Here is a 21,017-nt window from a genome sequence, read left to right on the forward strand (position 1 = left end):
CTATTTTAGAAGCTTCAGGCTTCAGTGCCTACCTTTTGTATCTAAGACACAGTTCTTAACCTTTTGTTTTTTCTCTTTTGTTTCATGGATCCTTTTGGCAATCTGGTGAAGCCTATGGACCTCTTCTCAGATTAATATTTGTTGTCTTTATTGATAATTGAAAGGAGTGCTAAACTTGAGTTAGAGGTTAGTGAAAATAAAGATGTAATTTTTCCCATCCAATTTTATAGATACCCTGAAATCTATCCATGGACCCCTTAGGGTTCTATGGCCCTCGGATTAAAACCCTGATCTAGGATAAAATACAAGACTCCTCTGTTTGATATTTAAAAGCTTGCCCATCTGATTGCAATATGTCTTTCTAGGCTGATTTCACATTGCTCCCCTCACACACTTTATCTTCCAACTAAGTTTGTCTATTACCATTACCACCTGTGGTAATGGTATTTCAACTTCCATCCCTGTTCCTTTGCTTAGATTGTGCCTCATGCCTGGAATGACCTTTCTCCTCCTCACCAATGCTTCTTGTAATTACTAGTTCCATTCTAGGTCCAAATCAAGTGTCATCTGCCACTAGAGGCTTTTCTTGATCCACTAGGTTGCTAGAACTTCTTTGCTCCAATTCCCTAGGAATTCTCCCTCTATTTCCTTTTTCTTTATTCAATATTTACTTCTCTCTGCACACATTGTTTGATGTGCCACATGATCAACCCTCAGTATAATATAAACTACTTGACAGTAGGAAGTGGTTTCATTTTTATCTCGGATCCCCAGTATCAGTTATAGCAGGTGCATAATAAACAAAATTATAAATAAATGAGATGAAAAATAAAAATAAAATGAATTATATTAAATGCATTCCTGCATTTTACAAGCTACCAAAATTATAAGTTTCAATGACTATACTATATTCATCCAATTTGAAATATAATTAGCCAAAAATTTGACTTTTTTTATTTTTAGAGTATTTTCGTATTTATAATACGCATACGTATATAATTTAAACACACACAAAACACCTTTATACATGTATTTGTTGTTGTTCAGTTGTTTCAGTTCTACATCACCCTTCATGACTCTATTTGGGATTTTCTTGGCAAAGATATGGGAGTGGTTTTCCATTTTCTTCTCCAGCTCATTTTACAGATGAGGAAACTGAGGCAAACAAGATTAAATGACTTGCTTAAAGTCACAGGGCTAGTAAGTGGCTGAAGCCAGATTTGAATTCAGGTATTCCTAATTCCAGGCCTAATACTCTATCCACCACATCACCTAGCTGCCCCTGGTATATGTACACATATGTACATACATGAGCCCATGTATGTGTGAAAATATTTGTACATTCATGTACAAAAATATATGCAATAGTTGGGGGAGAGGAGAAAGAGCATTCCAGGAAGGGAGCATATATGTTGTATATGTGCATATGTACTATGGGCACATATTTCTGTGTGCATATAGAGAGAGATTATACATATATATATATATATATATATATATATATATGTATATATATATATACATACATACATATATAAATTTCACTTAATTATATTTCAAGTTAAGAGTATTTTAATGATGTGGACAGAATATCAAAAACATAGATTTAAAAACAAAATCTTGCCTTGAGTTGGAGTACAAGGACAAACAGGCCCAAAAACTAAACATAGGGAAAAAATAAAATACCTTGTTCTACAGTCATTTAGAGGCTCTTATCATTGTGTTCATTATAGCCTATTGTAATAGAAGGTCAGCCCCTTTATATATAAACTTTAAAAGTATGAGATTTCCAAGGATATTGCAGTTTCAGAAACTATTAAGGATCAACTGCTTTGCACTTTGGCATACCAAATTGAATAAATGAATACAACAACTTGGAAGATTTGAATTCTAAGCTTGGTTTTGCTTTTTACTATTTGGATGTCCTTTCACAAGTCATTTAACCTCTTTGGGTCTCAGTTTCCTAACCTGTAAAATGAAGGTGTTGGACTAAATGATGTATAAAGTGACTTCTGGATCTAAATCAATGGTCTTATGATCTTATTCTATAGCAGAGAAAATGGAAAATCGGAAACTCACAAATTTAAGTATAGAGGCAAGAATGTCAGAACAAAATCACCTCCTACCTTTCTAATTACTGTAGATGGTAATACCATCTTCTCAGTCCCCTAAACTCACAAACTAGGAGTCATCCTCAATTCCTCACTATCTCTCACCATATCCAAGCTGTTGCCAAGGCCTGCGGATTTCACCTTTCCAGCATCTTGCAAATACATCCTCTTGTCTCCTCTGACACGGCCACCACCCTGATCACCTCATGCTTGAACTGTAGTAGCTTGCTCTTGGGTCTTCCTGCCTCATACTCTTCCCACTCCAGTCTATCATCCATTTGGCCACCAAAGTAGTTTTCTTTAAACACAGGTCTGACCATGTTACTCTCCTACTGGATAGCCTCCAGTGGTTCCCTTTTACCTTCAGGTTCAAATACAAAATCCTCTGTCTGGCATTCAAAACACTTCACCTATCTCCCTCCTACCTATCAATCTTCTTACAACTTTTTTTCCTAACACATACTCTTTCCACAAGCAAAACACTCCATCTCTTGCTCCAGGTATTTTTTCTAGCTTTCCCTCATGCCTGGAACACTTTCCCTCTTCACCTTTGTCTACCGACTTCCCTGGCTTCCTTTAAGTCGTAACTAAAACCCATCTTTTACAGAAAACTCTTTCCCAATCCCTCTTAATTCTAGCGTCTTCTCTTTGTTAATAATTTCCTATTTATCCTATGCCTAGCTTGTTTGTACGTATTTGTTTGCATGTTGTCTCCCCTAATAGATTGTGAGGGGTCTCTGAGGACAGTAACTGTCCTTTGCTTTTTTTTAAATCCTCTTAGCACAGTGCCTGTCACATAGGTACTTAATGATTATTTATTAAATTATTGATTCATTGAAAATCCAAAGACAGTAAGTATGGGCAAACACACAAGATTCTATAAGCCAAGACAATTGACCTTGATGATAGAGTCACAGATATATCATCTGAGAATCAAAAATTTTCCATACAACTCAATGAAATAGAAGAAACTGGATATAATACTTTGAAAAATGATTAGAAAATTTCCCAGAAGTATTGGGGAAATGTGGCAAAATACAGATAAATAGAATACTGGAAAAAGTAAATCCTAGTTTTCATTTACCAAAGAACATCATGGTCAGGTTTCTGAAGTTCAGCATTATACAACAAATCTTAAAAGTAGAAAGGAATATATCTCTTACATACCAAGGAAAAACATTGTAAATCATACATGACCACTTCTTTGTCACGAGAAGTTGAAGATGAGAATGTGATATTTTAAAAGCAAAAAAATACTAAATCAGTTTGTTTTACAAAATGAGCTCAACTGTCAATAAAAAAACCAAAACACGAATTTGCATGTTTCAATGGGGAGTGGGGCAAGGCACAGATCTGACTTCTTCCTTCTGGAAGATCTCATCTAGAGATGAGTAGGACATTCAACATGTAAACTCATCAAAGTAAAGAAACTTAAGACATATTTAAAAGTTTGTATACCAAAAAAATCCCCAAAACTATGCATTTAAATCAATTGAGCATGGAATTAGGGCTAGGCCTGGCTGCTGGTTTTTTTCCTTTATTTAGTTTTAATTCTCACCTTGTGTGAGTGCCACTGAGAGAACAAAGACAAAGCATTTATGTGAGAACCTCACAAAAAGAAATTTTTTAAAAAGTGAAGGAGAAAAGGGAGTAGAATTCTCTCTATAGAAAAGAGTCACCTAGGCTTCCACCTACCTCTGAAGTGTTTCAGAGATCTTGCAGTATATTTTATTTGAAGAGAGTAGGCTTTTCATGAAACATTCTCTTCTCTAAGAAAGGGAAATATTTCTTGAAACCTTAACCCAGGACTAGGTCCCCTGGGATTTTTATAACTAAGTACAGATGGACAGACAGGGAGGACCTTCTAGTGATGGGGATGATATGACTGACCTTAGGATGCAGAGGTGATGGTTGGAAGGGCCCAGATTTGAACTGGGTCATTTCTCCTTAGATATAGAGCTTCTTCCATGGGATTTCACTGCCTCTTTCATGAAGAAATATTTCTTCTATTGGAGATACAGAGAAGGCCCTTCTAACAATGAGATTAAAAAGGAAAAAAAGTTGGGGAGATCTATAATCTTAATTGTGCAGGACAGAAAAGAAGGCAAAGGTCTTTCTTTTCCAGAAGCCCAATCAAAGATAAATGTCAATTTAACTTAAAAGTTTGAAAGATTGGAGGTAGAATAGGGGTGAAAGGAAAAAACAGGTTCTGCACTCAACTTTTCCTGGATGGGAAGAAGAAGGTATTAGGGTGGTTAAGAGAAAAAATAATAAGAATTTTAGAACAAGGAAGTTGGGGATGCATAATAAGAAGGGAAGGGTGGAAGGCACAGAGGTTAGATTATTATAAGGAAGACAAGCCATAAGTACTCTATAACAGACCTGGACTGAATCCATGTGTTCACTCCAAAGGTTACCTTCTGTCCTCTATACTCCATTTCCATGGGATGAAAAATATGCTGGGTTAAAGTTCTGGTCCTATTGTACACATAACCTTTCTGGGTTAGCAGTTTCCTCATTTCTAAAAAGAAGGGGTTGGACTAGATGACTTCTAAGGCCCCTTCCATCTCTTACATTCTGTTCTTTTATAATGCCTTTTCTTCATACCATTAATGAACTAGCTTGCTACGCACTAAAGCAACTATCGAGGTTAAAATTTAAGTCTATCGTATAAACTTCTAGGTTGCACAATGGAAGGCTATTGATAGTCTCTGATTCATTTCTGTGCATCTTTCCTCTAAGGCATTGGCATTAATTTCTCATCTCATATTTGTGAAGGACCAGGAGATGCTTTGCAAGTTCTATTTCAGGGACACAGATCAGTAGTTTGTTGGTGTTCTCTTAGGAATGTATCTCTCTCCTTCCTCTCTCTCTCTCTCTCTCTCTCTCTCTCTCTCTCTCTCTCTCTCTCTCTCTCTCTCTCTCTCTCTCTCTCTCTTTTTCTGTCTGTCTCTGTCTCTCTGTATCTGTCTCTCTATTTATCTATCTCTCTATTTATCTATCTCTCTATCTATCTATCTATCTATCTATCTATCTATCTATCTATCTATCTATCTATCTATGTAATACTAGGAGCACCTGAGAATGAGTTGAAATAAAAAATAGGTTCTTCCATACTAAGACTGAATTCTGTCCATTTATTCAGCATCAGGGTCAACTGTAACCTAAAGAGCTTGTGGAATTAGTTAGGAGATAGCTACATTTGGACACTCACAATGTAAATTTAAAATTTACTGAAATGTAAATCTAAATGTAAAACATTGAGAAATTTTAAACTATCTAAAATTAGTCATCTTTTGGGTATTTCACATTTGTTTAATATTGCAAATGTAAATATCCATCTGTTTTTAGTACTAATATGATTTTGTATATAAAGCAGTTGCAGGTTTTTTTTCCCCATGCAAGCTTCATCAGCTGTTTTCTTCAACAATGCAGGCTTCAGGCACTTTCATAAAGTTGGACTGGAAGAAATGAAAGACCCTTGTTGAGTGGGTAGTCACACAGGTATTCACGGTAAAAAGATCACATTTTAATTTAATTGTAATGCCTCAAGATATCATCTCTCCTGGGCTGCCTTCCCAGTCTCTTCTCTTACACCCATATTTTAAGAAGGCATGGATAGTCTTAATAAATTTGAACCCTGCATCTCCCAGATCTTGAGTATAAGATTCATTGCTGCCTCTATTTTTATTTTCTTTTTGAAAGGACCTCTTTAATTTTAAAAGAGGACATGATCTTTATGAAGTGATCAAATGCAATGTTGTGTTATGCAATACATAGATTCATGAAATATTCCTCTGGAAGATTCTTATAGAATCTGCTGACAAAAAAGGGGAAGGGAATGCTTTTCTAAGAAGTTTAGATTAGATTGTAAATATTTCAAGGACAAGGACTATGACAGTCTTTGTAGAACCCAAGAGTACCTTGGACAGCTCAAGATTCTCAAAAAAAGTAATTCAGAATAGTATTAGTTTTACAAATTCTTGAATTTACAGGTAGGTGCAGTACAAAACCTTGAAGAGACCATGAACTTTCAGCATCAGAGGCTTGTGAAATTCACCCTTAAATGTCATATGCAACCTCTTCTCAAACCATCATTTCATCTGAACTCTTATTCCTCAGAACAAAAGATTTTTAGCATCTTGGGATCTTCTTCGGGTAAGAGAGGAAAATTAGTCCATGGAGCTGGAAATGCAGCTAGATATTTCTTTCCAATTCCTGCAGCAGCAGGAGGGAGAAGTTGCTTAAGGACCTATAGCAACTTGTTATGGATGAGTTCCCCCTAGTCGAAACCATTCGTTGCCAGGGGATTTGAAGTTTTCTACATTACGTTATTTAAAATTGCTTCAGCTATAATTCCTTCTTACTTATATTTCATAAGATTCCCAGGACAGAGGCATAACTTCCCCAGACTCTCTTCATCCTTAATGTAACAGCATAGTGGGTGCTCCAGGGCAGAAAGCTGTTTTAAACTTGGTCTCCTCCCTGCGTTGTGTTAATCATTCACACTGGTAAGGGATTATAAAGATACTTTTTCCCCCCTACTCTTTCTAACACTCAACATCATAGGCTAAGTAAATACAGCAACAGATGTATAAAAAAAAGTCAATGGTAACACTGTTTACACTAATACTGTGCATTAAGAAAACAAATACCAAACTGCCTGAAGTCAGTTCAGAAAAAAAAAACCCAAAACTTCTTATTATATACTTAAACGCTCACTTGTCCTTATCTACAATGAATCCATAAACAGTAGTGCAAACAGACTCCTGCACTTCATTACCCACTAAAATCTTTTCAGTGTGTTCCTAGCCATGATTTGGAAACCTGCTGGGGTTCAGTTTGGCTCAGCTGGCCTGCAATTTTGAGCACCTTCTGGTGGTATCAGAAAGCATGTGTGCAGCCTGGAGCTGAGTTTCTCCATATATTAAGATTTTCCAGGGAATTAAAAAAATTGCACCACATAGCCCTATTATAATTGGCAGGGAGCTATGGTTTGTACCCTTTCAGCATGGTGGGCAATATTACCATCTGGATTACCAGAGAAATAACTTTTGCGTATTAGAAAAAGTCAGGGGCATCCCTGTTTAAAACTACAGCCCTAACAGAAGTCATAGGAGATACTTTTAATTGTGTTTCTTCAGTGTTAAATATTTAGAAACGCTCTAATGTCTATGCGTTATGATGGATGCATTTTTAACAGTAGGCATCGATTAGGTTCTTGGATGAAGATAGAAGTATGCTTCCTTCTTAACACAGGATGGTAAAATGAAATCACATAAGTGAATAAATGATGATTTAAATTAGTTACAAATAAATTTAAGAGTATGTTCATTGTAGTGGAATCCTGTTTAAAATTTCACTCAAAATAACGAGACATTGGCTCTACACTTTGAAATGTTCCCATTATCCATGTAATATCCTATTTTAACAACGCACATCAAAACATCCAGTTCTACATAATGGAACTCTTTCTCTGTCTCAGCAAATCAACCACTGCTAACCTTGCCTTCTTGATGGAGATGTAACAAATATTTAGTGAAAAATACTGAATACTGATGACTTCATAAGACCTTGTCAATCTATTTTAAATTGCTGTTGTTTGATTGGTATAATGACTGAATTTGAATATATACTGTTAAATATTCTTAACTTAGACATGTTGTTTATAGTGTTACGTTGATGATAGGGAAAGCTGCATTTTTTTTCTTTTAAGAATTTCTCCTGTGGATACTGGAAAGCTCCTGGTACATGGGATACTGGACATGATAGAGTTGCTGGTTCCATCTGATGAGAAGCAGGGTGGTGTGATAGCTGCAGTCCCAGACCTGGAGTCATGAGAGAGCCAGATTCATATCATACCACCACCGCTATACTTACTAGATATTTTACCACTGGCAAGTCATTTAGTCTTCCTTTCCTTATCTGTAAAATGGGGATAATACCCCTATTACCTACCTTACAAGATGACTGTGAGGATAAAATGAGGAAATGTACATGGAATACTCTTCAAATCTTAAAGCAATAAAGTGAATATCAGCCCTTATTAATAAAATAGCAGTTGCTACTGAAGGAGGGGGTAAGGGGGAAGAAAGAGGAAGGAGAATATGCATAGTATTTACTACGTGTCAGGTACTGTACTGCTTTTTAGAAATATTGTTTCTAGAACAGAATAGAATTATTGATCCTCACAACACTGCAAGGTAGGTGTTATTATTTTCCCCATTTTGCAGTTGAGGAAACTGAGGCAAAAAGAGGTTAAATGACTTATCCATGGTCACACAGCTAGTAAGTGTCTGTGACTGACTTAAATTCATGTCTTCCTGACTCTAGGCCCAGTGCTCTATCTACTACACCACCAACTGCCTCTAGGGAAAGAGAGAGGTTACCCTACACAGTACCTCTATAACTGTCTTAGACATTTGATATTTGCAGATTCTGTCTACTTCTAAGGCCCAGAAGTACTCCTGACATCTCCTTGTTCACTACCTTCAGATAGTTTGACATCTCTACTATGAGCTAACGATCATTCTGATCTCTACCTCTCCCCATTCTGTTCCTTTACAATATACCTCTTGCTCCTGACCACCCACTTTGCCTCTACCAACCTTTGAGATCTTCATAGAATCTCTCCAGTTATACTTGGATCTGTCCTCAAGTTGGGAACTCCACTATGGCCGCCAGCCAAAGTCTACAGTCTAGATCACCAGGCTTACAGTAAGAAAAACATGTATAGCTAGGTCCTAATTAGTATGACCTAATTCATTAATGCCATAAAGTAGTCATATGTGTTTGAATTCACAGTATTTAAAGTTATAATTATGTAAAATACAGTCATTGGTTCAAGCTTAGTAGAAATATGAATGCAAATTCAAATAATATGACTACTTCATAGGATTCATTATTTTCACTAATTGGGACCTGCTTGTATAAGAGCAGCTAATATATTATTCAAATACAGTTGTAGCAGAAAGGAAACATTTATTCTCCTAGGTACCATTGTTTAGGAACCTGGAAATATTCATTGTCATTCAGTTCTTCAAAGCTCATTTTATTACTGTTTGCTAATATAGAACCCAGCAAACATATGCTTTAAATATTTTTTTTAAAAAATCAATGCAATATACATACTCCACTATGTCATGGAACAGTGGCTTTGCATGTTAATTTTGAATATAGGTGTTTTAGCCTATAATAAAGCTTGTTCAAATATGAGAGTACCTGTATGACTCAATCAATCAATAATCAATTGATAAACTTGTATTGAGCACCTACTATGTGTCAGGAACTGTGCTAAGCACTAATAAATATTTCCACTGTAATGGAATTTTGACAATATTAGAAAATATTAAATATACATAGCACATAAATTCACTTTTAAAAAACATTTTCCATTATTCTAAGGTCAGGTTTTTGCCAACTTCAATCATGTAGAACACAGACTAGAAATAAGCAAAAGAGGGATCACAAACAATGGAAATAACTGTCCCCAAACCTATGCACTGAAGTCCACTTAACTACATAAAAAGCTCTGCAGATCCCCATTCAGAGCATAGTTATTCTTTCTTTAAACACAATTCTAGCCAATTTGGCTGATCTACTTTCCCAGACCACAGAAGATTATAGAAGCTAATGGAGAAGAAACAGGCAGGCTCATTAACAGTGCTGAAAACAGAGAGAGAATAGTCCGCCAGCAAGGTAGTCAATAGAGAAGCTATAAAATTCTAAGAAGCGCACATGAAAACTCAAAAAAGCCTAGCAGTCTAGGGCCATCAAGTGTAGGGATCCAAGAGCACCCTGTTAGACAGTAGGAGAGAATGGATAAAATGAAGCTGTTTGAGGAGCTAAACATAGGATTCAGTCTGAATGCATGTGTAGATTTCCTATGTTGTCTGAAGCTTATTGCTATACTAACAAGGCATCCATTGGTTTTTTCTGAAATAAACAATGCTTTCTCTGTGTTATATTCTACCAATCAGGCAACCAGTGGCTACCAGTTATTTCTGAGGCTGCAGCATCTTGTGGCAGCTTTTAGCTGAAAACTGGCAACAGAAGTTTTAGACATAGCAGGGTGGTTCATCCTCTTCCTCATCTTCTGAATAATTATCATTCAGATTGTGAAACCATTCATTGTCATACCAGAATGTAGACATTCGTATTCAGCACCAACTGCCTCATGGACTTTCATAATATTTGTGGTCTGTTAGGTTGGAACAATTTCCCAGAGATTCAAAACTATCCCAAAAAAGTCCAATGAGCACTAACTTATTGCTACACAAGACCCATTTGGTAACCTTGCATCACTTCATTAGAAATGGAGGTTGAGTTCCACAGAGTGTCATAAGTTTATCTTATCAAAGTCCGTCGTATCACAGTAGCCTCAGAAGTCAAATGAGAAATAACATTTGTTCTTAGGAAGATGTATCTAGAGCTTGAAGGGATCTAACAAGTCATCTAGTTCACCTCCCTCAATTTACAAATGAGGAAACTGAGGCTTTTAGAGGTCAAATAAATGTAGGTAAGCATGAAAGCCAAGATGCAAACTCAGGGTCCTATAACTCTTAAGTTCAGTATCAATATATACAAATTGTCTCACAACCTTTAATTTAAATACACAATTTTATACTTGTCATTGACTGGACCAGTAGTCATCTAACATTTATTTTAATTGTTAAAATTATTGCCAAACATAGATTTGTCTAAAAGACTTTTTTGGAGAACTGACTTAAGGAAAATGCTCACATGGTGGTCAGAAGAAGCAATGCAAGGACACTGTCAAGGTCTCTCTGAAGAACTCGAGTCAATTGAGTGACATGGGAGATGCTGGCAAGGGACCACCCAGCACGGTGTGCCCACATCAAAGAAGGCACTGTGCTCTATGAGCAAAAGCAGAATTGCAGTGGCTCAAAAGAAACATGAGATGCACAGATTTAGAGACATCTCTACTCCAAATATTTAGGTAGACTATATGTACCCAACCTGTGGTAGAGCCTTTCGAGCTCGTAGTGGTCTGATCAGCCACAATCGGGCAACTGTACCTTGACTCTAACAGTGATGTCATGTTGATCCTCTTCTAAAATGAAGGACAGCAACCAACCAACTAACTTATGTTAATGAAAGGCAGAATATATCCTACTGGATAGATTGCTAGGAAGCAGAAAGTATTTCAAATCCTGCTTTTCTCCTTTACGAGCTGTGTGGCCATGGGCAAATCACTCAGTTCTGAGCTTTTGTTTTCTCCTTTTTAAAATGAAAATGGTGATGATATTGAATAGGAATGATATAAAATTCAAATGAAATTCTGTTTATGAAGTACATTGCAACCTTTAAAGAAATATATAAATGTCCATTTTTTCATGAGGAACATTACTGGCAAAAATGAGCAAGTATATGTAGTTGCAGCTGAAAATCATTAGGCTATCTCTTACCTTAGGATAAGGACCGGACCTATGATATCATTGGTATAAGGAGTTTCCTGCTGAGGTGCTTCTTCTATCAATATACTATAACACCTTCTCTTCAACATAGTAGTTTTAGACAGTTGCCAAGAAAAGCAAGACATTGTATCATATGGCCAACATGTGTCAGAGGTGAGAGTAGAAGCCAGGAGTTCCTTGTTCTGGAGCCACTTCTCTATCCATTATATAGCTATATAGCACTACCTTTAGAATTATTCTATGCCTACAATTCATAAGCAATGACTAAATCCCACATTAGGATTAATTTTGTGAAGGAAGATCATGGTATAACAGATGAACATTGGACTGAAAATTAATGAACTGAAATTACTTCTTAGCACTACCATTCCAGGCATCATCTTATATAAATTGTATTTGGGCTCAGTACACCATTTTCCCCCATCAGAGGAATGGGCATAATAAAACATGGTCAGCACTTTGCAGGGACGTTGTATGAATTAATAGCCCTGGAATTCCTTAGAGAAGAGTACTTTTTGATTATTTTCATACAGAGAGATTGTTTTTAGTGGCTTCATTGAATTTCCAGCATCCTTAGAAGACACCTTAAAAGATATTCTGGGGGGGAAAAAAAAGGCCAGCAAATCCTGACAAAGAATCCTTTGAATCCTTCAAAGTTTAATTTGTAATTTGGCTCATCAAAAAAGTTACATGGCCACATCTAACTCTTTCTTGAATACACTTTGCATAATCCATAATACAATTGAGATTCTATGCTCACATATGGGTCACTAGTGGGAACTCAAAGCCTAGGGTAACAAAGGATGCCACTCATCAAAAGGTCCTCAAAGACATGTAAATGGATTGCTGGCAGTACCACCTTAGGGTGTATCTATAGATAGATCATATGAATCACACCAATAAATTCTGGATCCCATAAAAAAAAAACAGCCTCGTGATACAAACACACCAGGCTTAAAAGAAGTTAGGTTAGGTAGCTATGCGACATTGGGTAATCATTTAACCTCTTTGAGATGCAGTTCCTCAATATGTGAAGTGGGAAGAATTGTTTTGCGAAGTTTTTTGTGGTAAAGTGTTTTGTTATCAATAAATAGCTATATAAATATGAGCTATTTTATGACTACAGCAAGCCAGAAATAAATTAGTCAACATTGCTGACCTCTTTTTTTTCGCATAGGAATCCCTAATACTGGAAGAGCTCTGAACATGTTTTTTATTAGGAAATGAAGAAGGCTGACTTGGTGAAAGATAGAAAACAGTCTTTGCTGATCATTAACTATTTTCAGCACTTACTCATTTCCTTTTGCCACTTTTCCCTTATCTAGTGCTCACCTAGTGTTCCTTAGCTATTCCCCTTTGGTACCTACTGGATCTCATTTAGTCCCCTCTATCCAAAGTCACTTATTTTTACCTTAGTCCTTTAAAGCCCTTCAGGCAAATTAGACAGCTAATCAAATAAATGCTAAAGTATTAATAGCAGTTTTTGGTTTAGTATTCTAAAATTCAGAATACTTATATTGAAAGAGAAGACTTAAATATCTTCACCTGAATGTGATACCATAGTCTCAGGTGTTGTGGCCAGATGACAAAGATGAGGGAGGTTGTTCTGATTAAGGAGGCTTTTGGGCAGCCTTTCATCTTATAAGATGCAGATACTCACAAAGCTATCTAGACCTAGGGCCAAGTCTGAGCAGATGGACACTTCTGCTGTCTCTTGGACTAGTGATATCAGTCTGGCACTAATAGTTGGTAACAAATATGTATAATTTTATATGTGTACATACATATACATATGCACATAATATACATATACTCACATACACATAGTATATACATATATACTATATTTTGTTGCTCAGTTGTTTTTCAGTCATAGCCAACTCTTTGTGACCCAATTTGGGTTTTTTTTTTTGGTTTTGTGAGGGGTTTTTTTGGCAAAGATGCTAGAGTGGTTTCCCATTTCCTTCTTCAGTTCATTTTACAGATGACGAAACTGAGGCCAATAGGGTTAAGTAACTTTCCCAGGGTCCTACAACTAGTAAGTGTCTGAGGCCAGATTTGAACTCAGGAAGATGAGTCTTCCTGACTTCAAGCCTGGCACTCAATCCAGTGAGCCACCTAGCTGACCATATACTAAGTACATATATACTATATATATATATATAGATATATATAGATATATATATATATACTACATGTACTATACACATATAAATACACATATAGATATAGATATTCACATAGAGATATATTTATATATCATGTGTAGGATGTAAATTTTGCCTCTCTTCTTATAAGCATAGAAGGCAAAAGGATCAGAAAATATGCTTTAAATAAGCAGCAAACAGTCTAGTTTTGTGGGGCTTTTAAACAAATAAAGGTTTGTTTAAGAGTCACCTTCTACAGGGGCTTTCCTGATTTCCTCAATTGTCATCGTGTCTCCAAATCAAAATTACTGTATGCATACCATGAGTATACACACTTATGTGTGCATATGTGTATGTATACACATAATCTAGATTCATATTGCCTTATCTAAATAGATCTTGATTCCCCATAGTAGAACATACATTCCATAAAGCAAGCAAAAGAACTATTTCATTTCTTTGTATTCTTAGCATACAGTGTGGTGACTGTTTTACAACAGGTACTTAATAAATGCTTGTTGAATTGAAGTGAATTTTAACAATGCCTTGGTCTCAAGTATAGCTAAATTATGACAGCAGTTGACTTTGTTTCCCATTCTGGAACTTAATTGGGAATGGAAAGTTGTCTAATAGCCACTCGTTGCTATGAGATAATTAGTTATGGATAGATCCACATAATATTTCTGCTATAAAGAGAGGTCAAGATGCAGAAATATCAGAAATCACATTATTAGATCTCGAGGAATTATATCCAGAGCATGAGAAGCCTAGTAAAGCATGAAGAGCTGCCATCAATCCTTTAATTCCCCAAAGTCAACCAGATCATCTTAACATGTTATAAGCCTTAATCCATTGCTGACGATGTTATATCTTCTTGTATACAAACAATGAAACACACACATACACACACACACACACACACACACACACACACACACATACCCCTTTAGTATGTTGAGAGATTTGCCATCAATTTTCAAAAATTTCATTTTGTCAGTGGTAATTTTTTTTTTAATTCTGAGCTATTCAAATTTGTATTTCAGCGAGGCATGATGATTAGTCAGCAGCTGACTTGGCAGACTATCAAAAAGAGAACAAACCTGAACACTGTCAACTTTCCCATTGTACCAGGAGGGAAGATAAAATTATAGTACCTATAAATAGAAGAAAGTAAATGATGAAAACCAAAGGATCAGGGAAAGAACACTTGGAACACATCTCAAAATGTACACTACTGAGCAAAAGGAATTGTTATTTAGAAAGGACTACAATAGATCTGACCGTTGTCTAAAGCAAATTAAAAATACAGCAGGATCCATAATATGGAGAGCCACTTGCAAGCCTACCAGATGATTAGCACTTACTCTATTGGAGCTAAAGAATATTCTTACTTTGTTATGTTAATTCTTATCAGGCCACCTTCCATGTATTATACAATGCAAGCGATCTTTAAATTATTGTCAAAGTCTTTCTTAAAGAGAGCTTTCACAAAGGACATGCAATTCATATCTTCTAGGGTTGCTGTCATTTCTAGGCTAAGTCCCATGGAAATTCATAACTAAAAAAAAATGAAAGTCACAAAGATGCAACTGCCTTCATAATGCCGATGCAGCAGTTATAAATATTTCATGAACATTGCATGGGCAGGGGCAGATCTCCATTTTTATGAGTTAGAATTTGTACAGCTAAGTCTCAGGATTTTACTATTCATAATGCACAGTATGCCCTGTTAGAGCCATTCCATATACTGCTTTTTAATATTTATGTTTAATGAAGAAATTACCGTTTTGAAAATGGAACAAGCCTAGCCAAAGATTTCCTGTTACAATTTTAAGCATTGCTAAACTGAGAAGATTGCAGTCCACAGAACTTTACATCATTGCTACAGCTCTGTGTATATCGGTACAACTTTGAGTCATTCATGATAACAGATCAGAGACTGTTAACTCTGAGCAAAAAGACTTTTTAAAAAAAAATGTAAAATTTGGGACTTAACCTGAAAAAATAAAGAGATATGAAGAGCAACTTTTCTAGTAAGAAAAAAACTTAATTGTAAATGATTCACTTTTCTTCTACTTTATAGGATACATACACACCCATACACACATTCACACACTTTCACATATATATTCTGGGGTTCTTATTCAGAAAACATCTTAACTTGCTAAGATAATATTGCTTGCTAAGTTCAATAATGAATCGCTATTGCATATTTTAAGGTAATTTATCAAAGTGCATTATCAGTAGCTGTCAGAATACATTTTGAACTAAAAGTAATGAAAAAAAGAACTATTGTGTGTGTTGAAATCAAAGAACATGACTGCAGCTAAGTTGTTTTCAATGGCAAGGATAGCTGATTGCCCTCTAAATGATACTTATCCCATGAGGGAAGTAAAAGCCTGAAAAAAAATCACAGGAAACAGAAGCATGAAAATGTCTATCGTAGCTTTTAAAAACATGCATTTGATATTTCATTTCATTTTTGTCATCTCGATCAATTCTTTCAAGGAGGTGAGTGCTGAAAAATGCCTCCATGATCACAGTGACATTTTAAAAAATAAGCTTGAGATGCTGCTTGGCTCATATATATCCCCAAGACTGGATTATTTCACATTGCAAAGTAGGGAAGACTTTGTGTAGCTTGATTATATAGTCATTTATGTCTTTTATTTGAAATTCATTTAACATGACACAAAAGGAAGAAAAAAATCCTAATGGAATTTCTTCTTATGATTTTTCATCTTGGGGCAAATAGCATTTTAAAAGATTTTCACTAAGGCTTTGCTAATGCATTGTTGGAAAATTCCACAATAGATTCTGAAATTCCTAATGCTAAAGAGAGGGTTTTGTTCCTGGGACTAGACAAATGAGGTTAGAACTTTTATCTTTCTTGAGTTCTTCATAATTTTATTTTCAGCATTTCCTTTAGGTGATGAATTTGCAGTTCAGTTGAAGTGTGTTAACCTTCATTAACTAATGACTTTAGGTGCAATTCTGAAGAAGGATTTCAGGAAAAGTACTGACTATAGTGTATTGTCAAGTTGGATTTACCTTAGACTTCCCCAGTGTTCCTGTTGTTCTGATCCCCCTTTCGATCACTGTATTTTAATTATGTACTCTACTTATCTGACCTATTTGAACAGGATCCAGATATAGTGCGGAACATCTGTCGCTGGATTAGACAGGCTGTTCGGATTCCTTTCTTTGCCAAATTGACCCCAAATATCACTGATATTGTAAGAATTGCAAGTGCTGCTCAGGAAGGTAAGAAACAAGTCTGTCTCCCTTATCCTGATATGTGTCTTAAACAAATTTCCGTGTTAATTTGTACTGAAAACAATTTCTGAACTAACGTGTGTAGATCAAATCATCAGATATTTCCAAAATTTTTATCTTTTTCTAATAAACTCGAAGGACATGATTTATTAGAAGTTTATCTGTACTTTAAGACGGGCCTTAAAATGAAGAGTAGATCTCACACAAACTTAGGACTGGTACTTTATTTTATTAGAAAAGGATGAAACAACTAGTCAATGCACCTCTGTTTGGGTCTAGGAATAAAGACTGGTGTCACCATCTGTTCTGCTTGAAAATGAATCCCAGCTTCAAATGCACAAATGTATATAATAAGCTCATGGTTTCAGCAATAGCATTCAAATCCTCAAAGCCAGAGATCTAGAAGGTTGTACAGCCACAAATCTAAATAACATTCCTAAATCTTGAAAAATGTCATAAGTCTACACTAGCCTCAAAGTGGGCCCCATTTGGTTTTCATAATACCCTACCCATGGTAGGCCCTTAATAGATATTTGCTAAAGAAATAATAAATGAATTAATGAATAAATAACTTAAGTAATTTTTGAGTTTATGCTTTATCCAAGAAATTGTTTTCTGAAATCCTAAGTATAGGGTACAGTTTTTAAAAAGCATTTGTGCGAAGAAATGCCTACCACTAGTAGACCTATATGGTAGAATCAATACAAGGCCATTAAAAAGTCTTCTGTACTATATTTTGAGTTACAGTCTCAAGAATCACATCCTGAATGTTATTCTTTCTACCTGGAATGTTCTTCTTCACTGTCATTATACTTCTTTGGCTTCTGAATTGCTGTCTACCCTTTAAAGCCCAATTTAAATGGCATTTCCTCCTTAAAACGTTTCATGATGTCCCCTCTCTAAAATGACTTCATGTCTTAGATCTCACATAGCACTTTGTTTTATACATCTCCAAAGTCATTTTATATATTATTGAAGATAATAGTTACCCGTTTCCATTTTATTTAGAACAGAAGTGTGCCATTAGTGGATTCAGTGCTGGAATTAGAGTCAAAAAGACCCAGGTTCCAACCCCTTCTAGAACTTACTCACTATATCCCTGGACAAATCACTTACCTTCCCTGAACTTCATTTTCCTTCTCTGTAAGTAGGGATAACAATAGCACCCACCTACAGGTGGAGTAGGGATTGTCTTTGTCTTTTTATCCACATAGGATAGCACACTGCCTGGCACACAGTGTATTCTTAACAAACCCTTTTTGAATGGAGGCATGATAACAATTTGCATTTACAGACTTTTGGAGTTTACAAAGTTCTTTGTATACATTATTCCCACTGATTTTTATTATTCTCTTGCCAGACTACAAACTCCATAAAGTCAGAGTGTGCTTTTTATCTTCCCCAATACCTATACTCATGCTCTGCATAGAGTAGGGATTTAATAAATGTTTAGGAATGAATGTTAGATGAAAGTAGATGGGAAGGAGGTGGCAGTGAGTATTCTCAGAAGTGCGCACTGTTTCCATGCCCATTGCTCTGCCTATGGGCTAGAAAAGATTTCAATTAGCCTTGTCACCAGAACTCCAAGTGAATGTTGATTTCTTTCTCCGTACAGGTGGTGCAGATGGTGTTACCGCCACCAACACTGTCTTGGGCCTGATAGGACTCAGAGCAGACAGCACACCCTGGCCTGCAGTTGGTGTGGGGAAGAGGACCACATATGGTAGTGTGTCTGGTAAGTTTTGCCCTTTGTATTGTGTTGTGCGTCCTGAGAGGCCTTCGGTAATCTCATAGTAGACCAGAATAGCTTGTCTTCTCTAATACTTAGTTCTTATAGTTCATTGCCAATCGAGATTCCTCACAGTCAGGACAGATGGAACAGAACTGAGTGTGAAAACTTTCATGATGCTCTTTCCTTTATCTTAGAATAGTGTAACAGAACACCAGAATGGAGATCAGGATTGAGAAATTCTGCTCTCCTGTGGCCTCTGCTTTTTCCCATAATTTCTCATCCTCCCAATAGTCATGCTCCATACTAGACAGAGGCTAATGAAAGGATAATGTCAGGGGGGAATATCCTGATTATGGTATCTATTTAAAAGGCCAAACTACTTTTCTTCTTCCTCTCATGTCTGAAGTCTGCTTTGCTTCATCCAAAACAAACCACTTTAAAAATTGCCTTGATAGATTCAGAGAACAAGATCTTTTATGATCCAAGCCTTGCACCTTCAGGTGGTCTTTTTTGTTAATCTTCTAGTGCCTATATTAAAATATAATAATAGTAGTAGTAATAACAACAGCAACAACAATAATGAAAAGTTTTAAGCCCATGATCCTGTTCAGTGTCTGCACTCACTAATGTATTAATTCATTGACCCGCCGCACTCTGTTGCTGTGACAACATGAACTAGGTCTTGCTGAGACAATGCTGTGAGGTTCTTGACTGTACTGGTATGGGGATTAGTCTCCTTGGTGATAGAGACAGTGGTAAATATACGTAACATAATAGTGTCCCACTGTTCAAGAAAAACAGTGCTGAATCAAACCAAAATGTGCATATGGACGAGACCGGATAGAGCAAAATAAAGCTTCAGTCCATGCTGTGGTATTATGTTGAGAGAGCAGAAGGTGTGTCTAGGAACCCTGGTGAAAGAGTCCCATTATAGCTCTAATTGGATGCCATTTGGAGAAACAATACAGCATAAGATGAAGCTAGAAAAGGGGACTTGCTTGGTGCGTAGCACAACCCAAAGTTATGGTGACTGTATACCAAAGTCTTAAATTGTATTGTTGGAATAACAAAGGTTCATGGTGTGTGTGTGTGTGTGTGTGTGTGTGTGTGCGTGTGCGCGCGCACACGCACACACACAAGAGCACATGTGCATGCATGTAAGAGACAGTTTGGGTTGGGCTGTAATGTGCACTATGTTTTCTGTCAGCCCATTTCAGTTTTTCCAGCCTGCCATGTTGACAGCAAAAGAATAAAGGAGGGCACAGAGGGTGCTGAACATTAAAAATTAATAAAACAACTATTGCGGTAGTATTTTATATAAGTAGTACCATTCACACTTTCTCATTTATACTACAATGTCTGAATATTCTCCATGCTGTAAGTCAGTCTAATAAAACCACAGAATTATAGCATTAGGTAAAGTCTTTTGTGTCACCATTTTTAAACCTACCTCCACATGCATGCAAACATCAGAAATCATAGCAACACCTGAAAACAAACTAGCTATACCTAAGGGCCAGTTAGCATTTCCATAAAATCTTCTATTTCTCAGGTTTATAAATTCTGATATAAATATTCACTCAGGCTGTAGTAGATCTAAGTCTGTATAGAGCATTTATTTAAAAAACAAAATTTTTAAAAAGCAAATCACCTGGTATTTGAAGGTTTGGCATTTATTTCAGATAGGGCCCATGCAAAGTCCTCCCGTGTTTAACATCCTCTGTTTTTTGTTTTAAAGGTCTGCACTATAGCAACAAAATAAATAGTTTCTCCCAATGAACGCAAAAAAAACCCCAAAACAAAAAACAACTGCTTTGACTTAAAGGTAATGTAATCTGAAAGGCAGTTAGTTCAGACAGGGGTAATATGTTGGAGGAGGGGTAAAATCGGTTCTATAATTTAGTATCTACAGTATTAGCAATAACAAAACAAAGCCAAACACACTTGTGCTAAGTAAGTATTAAATAATGATGCTGTTGAAATAGGAGAGGTAGTATAATCAAAGTAACTAAGTATCTTTCTTAGTAATATGGAACATGGCTGTCAAGACTCAAAATGCTACCTCCAAGGAGAAAATCACATGAAATAGGCCAGTTTATCTTTACAAGATTTACAAAATTTACCAAAGCACAGTACTAATGTCTTTCTAAGAGTTCCCCAGAGAATTGTAGTTGAGTCCTAGAAGAGCTGCCTGAAGCACAGAATCAAAAGCTTGAAAGCTAAATACAGCTCTATTTCTGGTGATTATACCACCTATGCTTTCCATTACTGGGGAAGAATTGTTTTCTCTAGTAGATTCACGAGCTCTTTGTGG

General features: G+C 36.2%; 1 protein-coding gene across 2 annotated transcripts in view; it reads left to right on the forward strand.

Moving 5' to 3' along the window:
- The window catches only part of DPYD (dihydropyrimidine dehydrogenase), a 1,011,926-nt gene that overhangs the window by 728,130 nt on the left and 262,779 nt on the right, over positions 1-21,017 (forward strand). For both annotated transcript variants that reach the window (XM_020999593.2, XM_078155001.1), the window contains exons 17-18: positions 16,839-16,959; positions 18,587-18,706. In XM_020999593.2, the coding sequence (XP_020855252.1) occupies positions 16,839-16,959; positions 18,587-18,706 (241 nt within the window). The remainder of the gene's footprint in view (positions 1-16,838; positions 16,960-18,586; positions 18,707-21,017) is intronic.

Source organism: Phascolarctos cinereus, unplaced genomic scaffold (assembly GCF_003287225.1).
Source record: "Phascolarctos cinereus isolate Bilbo 61053 unplaced genomic scaffold, phaCin_HiC Scaffold_5;HRSCAF=322, whole genome shotgun sequence".
NCBI lineage: Eukaryota > Metazoa > Chordata > Mammalia > Diprotodontia > Phascolarctidae > Phascolarctos > Phascolarctos cinereus.